Here is a 6,652-nt window from a genome sequence, read left to right on the forward strand (position 1 = left end):
TTGTCAATCGTTTAAAATTATTATTTTTTCCAACCATTAATTTATAGTTGGATTTGAATTTAAAATTGTTTTTATCACTTTATTGGTAAGATAGCAGATTTATATAGAAATTCGAGTTTAGTTACTAGTTTCTTTTTTTTTTTTTTTTTTTTTAACAAAATGAATATATTTTAATTTAAAATTTTTATTTTTAAGAGGCAAAACTCGATGAAAAATTTTAAATAAATTTTTAAAAACGAAATGTTCAATAATCTCAACCAAAATCCCTGAAAAATTTAAGAGAATTAGTGAAACCCAGAATTTTTTAACAAAAGTAAAAGCAAACCCTTCCAAGAATTATCATCAGATTTAGTACCTCATTGAACAAAGCACGTATTCTCGATAATCCCAAAACAGAAAAAAAGAAAAAAAATTCTGTTCCCATCTCTACATAGATATACAGAAAATATAATAATGATAATAAAAATATAGTCATTGAATGTAAAGAGTATGCGTTGGCGTAGTCGACGTCAGAACCAGACATACGATTGAAGAGTGTCCATAGTGGGTAGTAGTGGGTAGTAGTGGGTAGTGGGAGTGAGGATTAGGGTCTAGTCTCTCCACCTTTTGCCTTCTATTCCTTTTCTCAAAAGATCCAACTTGTAGTTCTCATAAGACACATACAACACACGACAGACATACAGACAGACAAACAGACACACACCAAAAAATAAAATTTCCAAGTAGTACAAGTCCAAGTGAGGATCCAAGAAATCGAGCAAAGGACAGCGGGCCTAGGCTTTGGGTGGGTAGGGGCTAGGGGGTAGGGATCGAAGAACGTTTCCACGTTGTGTAGGTATAGGTATGCGTGCGCACATCACCAACACTAAATACTTTCAGTGAGTATTTTGTGTTTGAGCATGCTGATGCTCATCTACTAGCATCTACTCATCTTGCTTTTATCCGAGTAGTAGAATTAAATCCAAGTCCTACATATCCTACGTATCCTACATATCCTACATATCCTACATATCCTACATATCTTACATTGCTGAATGACTCAAGAGGGTGGGTGTTGATTGAAGGTTTGCTGGGACATTCTCAACTACAACTACAACTACAACAACCTACAGCCTATAGCCTATAACCCAGCACATCAATACATAGACACATTTATACATATAGATATACATATAAATACCAACACAAAAAAAAAGTTACCTCACCTCAGCCCCCCTCAACCGCTCAACCATTTTGGTGGCTCCCTACCCCAGTCGAAACCTCACTCCTAATGTAAGGGGAAAGTCGTCCCCTGGTCTATCTACCCTTCTCGTCCCTCGGGTCTCACCCCCTCCAGCCACCCACAAAACCACCCGCCCACCCACTTGCCACCCGACTGCCGTCGAGGAAACAACCTGCAACTCCTAACCGGCTTTCTGTAATTTTTATAACTTTACAAATATATTATTTATATATATATATATATATATATATATATATATATATATAGATAAATAATAATAAGTAATAATATTCAACCCTGTTTTGTTTAATCATCAACATTATCAACGTTGTCAACAGGATATACTTATTTTATTTTGGATTACGGTGATCACAAACAACCATCTCGTCAAAACTGACTGAAGTTGTTCCTGAAAAATAAACAGGGTAAGTTTATCTTCATTCCACTCTTATTCGTCACACTATATTATATTTGTTAGCATCCAGCATACTGCGCCTAACCACCCACGACCCCCTCCATACCACTATCATTACTATTTTCCATTTTTTTTTTTTCTATTATTTTTTTTTATTTTTTATTTATTATTTTATTTTATTTTTTTTTTTCCATCACGCATGCATAATAATTTAAATATTAATAATAAAAATAATATTTAATACCTGCATTTTTAAAAATAATAACTTGATAATTCGGTCCTTATTTTAGGTTATATTTACATTGTGTTATTTTTTTTCAATGATCCAGCCAGCCAAGCTGATTCAACGCTTACGTTTGAGGTTATTGACGCCATTTTCTAGCTGTTTTTCATCAAAACGTCAATATTTTTGCTTCCGGTTAACGAAATACAGAAAATTATAAGAATAAACAAATTTCGCGGATATTTAAAATATTTTGCACAGTGTATTATCATCTCCGTCGATTAAGAATTCTTTTTATGAAAATGATCCTGCGCATACGCCGGACCGAGGGTTTTTTTCTTTCTTTTTTTAATTTGTTTTTTAAAATTTTTTTTTTTCCTGTGATAATTTGTGGTGATTATAATATATATGTTTATGTTTTTGATATTTAATCAAGTTGATGACTGAAATGTTGATGATTTTTTCAGTTTTTTTGGATTATCTGGTAAATATGATGTTGAGAATGAATTGTTTTTTGGGATCTATTGATTTTCCCCTCGAATTTGGTCGGTCTTTGTCTTTCTGCATGACATAACCGCTCACACATGTGAGCGTCTGTGTTTTACATTACACTAAGTGTCAGAGTGTGATGTTTAAAAAGACTTTATTACTTTGATGGCATAGTTTTAGAGTATGCTATTTTCAGGAACTATCATTGTACTTGTTGGATATTTTGTATATGGATTTATATATGCATGTATATATGGATGGATGGATGATACAGATGCTTTAGTGCATGAAGCATGAGGCATGAGTTTACGATACTAAAGGCCTTGTAACTTGTAACACGCGTGCGTAGACAAAACAAAGAAATCAAGTATAGATATGTTGATTTATTGATGATTGTATGAGTTGTTAGGAAATCAATATTGCGGATTCTGTTTGTTTTGTTGTTTGATGCGTTTAGAGTATTTTTTGTTTTGTCCGCAGGCGATCCTATTGCTGTTTCATTTATTTTTTTTTTTTTTTTTTTTTTTTACATTTTTCCATTCGATTAAATTAATCCAGAAAACTAATAATATTAAAAATTATTTTTCTAAAATTAAAAGTAAACAAAAATTTTTCATTCAAATCTTAAACTTATAAATTATAATAATTTTTTTTTTTTTTAAATCTTAATAAATTTAGAGAAAATTATTAAATTTATAATTTTTTTTTTTTTTTTTTTTTTTTTAAACAGATATTAGTTAGAATAATAAAAAATGGAGAGCGGTGCAATTGGAATTGGTCGACTCGACTGCTATGAAGATATGTTTAAAGAAATAACCCGTAAATTATACGGTGATGATCCTGATCACAGAAGTAATTATTTATCACCATAATTATAATATTCAATAAGAAAAATGAACTTGAATAAAATGTCAAAAAATACTTAAATAAGATATTGAAAAATAATAACTAATAAATTTTAATATACTAATGAATTATTAACAGCTTCGAGTGTTCAAAATGAATTCGAAGCTTCAGTGTCATATAAAACAGAAGATGACAACGGAGCCAACGATTCTGATGATGGTAATTGGACATGTGAGGATGAACCGCTGAAAGGAACAGACGGAAGTCGAATAGCTGCTTACAATCCTGGAAAAGCAACGTGGCGTTGTGATGAATGTGGTAATTAATAATTATTTTGCAATTAAATTATTAATAAAAAAAATTTTAAATAACTTATTTTTCAGGAGATTGCTTAACTGGAAGTCCACGTGATATTGCTGAACACTTTATAGAGCTGCACTCATCCAGATTGCTGGATAACCGACATCACCGGGGGGACAGTACGAGGAAAGATTACCTCCACAGTGACCTGAAGCTTGAAGACATACTTAGTTACCTGGAAAAAGTGCGTGATAAGGCTGAAAGAATATCACCGCCTTCAAGACGCACTCAAGAAACTCAGACAATTCCTGCTGCTTTGTTACCTGTTACTCCTAATTTTTTGCTTCAAGAGTTACCTTCAACACCTCCGCAACACTTACATTCGGTAAATATTTATCTATCTATATACATATATAATTTATTAGTAATAATAATAATAATAATTATTATTATTATTATTATTATTATTATTATTATTATTATTATTATTATTATTATTATTATTATTATTATTATTATTTATTACCAGAGTCCAACGATGATGACTAATTCGTCAGCAACAACAACAACACTGACGAGCAACAAACGTTACACTTGTCCATACTGTCCTTACGGAACAGATCGCCGTGATCTCTACACTCGACATGAAAACATTCACCGGGAAGAAAAGCCTTTTCATTGCTACGTTTGCTACAAACCGTTTAACCGCGCTGACCACGTTAAAAAACACTTTTTGAGGATGCATCGTGAGCATACATATGAATTGTCAAGGATACGTCGTAGTCCGGGATCTTCGGATCCAAAACCACCTTTGATGCAGGATAACAGCGCCAACAGCAATACTAATAATAACATCAATGGAAACAATCAGAATAGCTATACTAATTACAATAATAATAAGAATTATCAGTTACCGACTAGTCAGACTAATCAAACGACCAATTCAGTCGCTAATATTTATCAGACTTCAATGCCTACGGTTAATAATATTCCTGACAACAATTGTGGCAACAGAAGGATCCAGTCTACGGGTTGTAATAGCAAAAGTCATTTGAAAGCTGGCTCCAAGGGTGCCGAAAGAAGGTTAGTTAGAATGCTAAATTTAATTATTATTATTATTATTTTGATTATTTTGATTAATAAACAAAATAAATTATTTTAGATATACCTGTTGCTACTGTTCCTGGAGTGGCGTCGACAATTGGTGTTTGAAGCGACATTTGAACACTCATCTTAAGCCCTTTGCATGCTCGCTGTGCGAATACAAAGCAGCGAGGGCCGAAAGACTGGCCACTCATGTGCTAAAAGTACACAATAAAAGACAGTGCTCCAGGTGCTCATTTTTGGGCGAAGATTCGGCACAGCTTCAGTTGCACCAATTACATGTCCATCGGATCAACAATGGAAACGCCAACGCGGCCACGGTCAACAATACCAGCGTTGTAACGACTTCTACGGCGCCGACTAACTTACAAAATTCTTCACCTACCACGCCATGTCGCACCGATCCTATTCAGTAAGTAAAATATTAATTAATTATAATTATAAAAATTTTAAACTTGATTTTTTTTTTTTTTTTTTTTTTTTTTTTTATTTATTAGTTTAAGTGGCGGTCGTCCCCCTCCAGGACCGCCGGTATTTCCTACTCAGGCGACAACAATAGTTCCACCACCTACGACAATACTTGGGTAAATTAATTAATTAATATTTTATATTGATTTATTATTATTATTATTATTATTTTTTTTTTTTTTTTTTTTTTTAATTTGATTTTGTATCGATTTATTTACTCAAATGTGATAAATATGCACCTTTAATTGTTTTTTTTTCGTTTTGTATGTGTTATAATGTTGTTTATTATTTTTATTTATCAGTTATTATTATTTGTAAATTATTACTGTATTTATTCAGCATGCTTAACTATAGTTAATTTATCTTGTTGAAACAATCCGTTGTAAAAATATTTTGATTTAAATAATAGATGGATCATTTTTAGAATTGGGAAATTTCTAATTCAAAGATTAATAATAATTAATTGTTTTTACTACATTATTGTGTTAATTAAATTTATTTATTTTTTAACTGACTAAATTAGATTTTTCATAAAAAGTTTTCTTAATTTTTCTTACAATATTTTATTTTTTTAATTTAAAAATTAATTGTGCTTTATGAAATGGATTGTTTTCAACGAAAAATTAAAATTTTCGTAGTCGTATAAAACAGTATCATAAATTGGTAGATGAAATTATTACTAAAAAAGAAAAAAAAAAAAGAAAAAAAAAAACTATCATTAAAACTCTAAAAATTGTATACAACAGCGCCGCAGTTGTCGCGGCAACAAGATGGTAATGATAAACAACATTAAGACAACAACGATCACGTGATTACATCACGAAGATAAATAATTGATCAGGTGTGTTATCACTAGCATTAACAAAATAATAAAATAATAAGGTTATGTAGAAGAAAGTAACTAAAGAAGAAAATTTTTCTATATAACCTCTACTATGCCTACTAATCCTTCTAAACAATCCGATATTGTTTTTACAAAGACTTTATTTACCAGGATAACTAATGGACGGAACAAAAGGAAACAAAGAGCGCCGCGGAAGATTATCAAACACGATAAACAAGAGAAACACGAGAAACAAAGTAACGACGAACAGGAAAACTGTTATGGAGGAAGCGAAAATGGAAATTACGAAGAAGATGAAGGAGAAATGAGTGAAGATACTGGGAACAAAACAAACTGTTTAAGCACAAGAAGCTTTAGGTGTTACCTTTGTCCAAACAATGCACACGCAAGAGCATTATCAACGAAACCCTATCATACGAAAGCATCATTAACTTTACATAGACTATGGTGGCACTCGCAAAACAATAATATTAACAAAAAAATGATTGTCGATAGATTTAAATCCAAATCGGCTATGATTAACTTTTTGTGATGTTAACAATCGACATTTATAAATTTATATTGTTGTACCAATTGCTTACCAATTATAAATGTCATTTTCACAGTATGTATTGTTGAAGATAGTCATCTCATCATTTTTTAATAAAAAGAAAAAAAAAACAAGTAAACGTGCAATGAATATTATTGATTATGAACAAATGTGTGAAAAAATGTTTGTATAAGCAAACTAAAAAATTTATG

General features: G+C 31.2%; 1 protein-coding gene across 4 annotated transcripts; it reads left to right on the top strand.

Moving 5' to 3' along the window:
• Window positions 1-1,082: 1,082 nt before the first annotated feature.
• On the top strand, window positions 1,083-6,652 carry Chn (zinc finger transcriptional factor charlatan). 4 transcript variants are annotated; one of them, XR_012479261.1, is made up of 10 exons: window positions 1,083-1,417; window positions 1,561-1,647; window positions 3,080-3,201; window positions 3,334-3,513; window positions 3,579-3,880; window positions 4,025-4,578; window positions 4,658-5,011; window positions 5,097-5,183; window positions 5,814-5,908; window positions 6,062-6,198. XR_012479261.1 is itself a non-coding variant. In XM_074243663.1 (9 exons), exons 3-9 carry the CDS (start codon window positions 3,102-3,104, stop codon window positions 6,064-6,066), a joined length of 1,596 nt encoding a protein of 531 aa, XP_074099764.1. In that variant the 5' UTR covers window positions 1,083-1,417; window positions 1,561-1,647; window positions 3,080-3,101; the 3' UTR covers window positions 6,067-6,187. The 4 variants fall into 4 exon arrangements, 3 of the variants coding, with proteins under 3 accessions (XP_074099764.1, XP_074099762.1, XP_074099763.1); XM_074243663.1 differs by lacking the exon at window positions 5,814-5,908 and having other exon boundaries at window positions 6,048-6,187; XM_074243661.1 differs by lacking the exon at window positions 5,814-5,908 and having other exon boundaries at window positions 1,087-1,417; window positions 6,062-6,652.

The sequence above is a fragment of the Cotesia typhae genome, unplaced genomic scaffold (assembly GCF_013202065.1).
Source record: "Cotesia typhae breed Kobodo isofemale line unplaced genomic scaffold, CoteBio_Ctyphae contig_413, whole genome shotgun sequence".
NCBI classification, from domain to species: domain Eukaryota; kingdom Metazoa; phylum Arthropoda; class Insecta; order Hymenoptera; family Braconidae; genus Cotesia; species Cotesia typhae.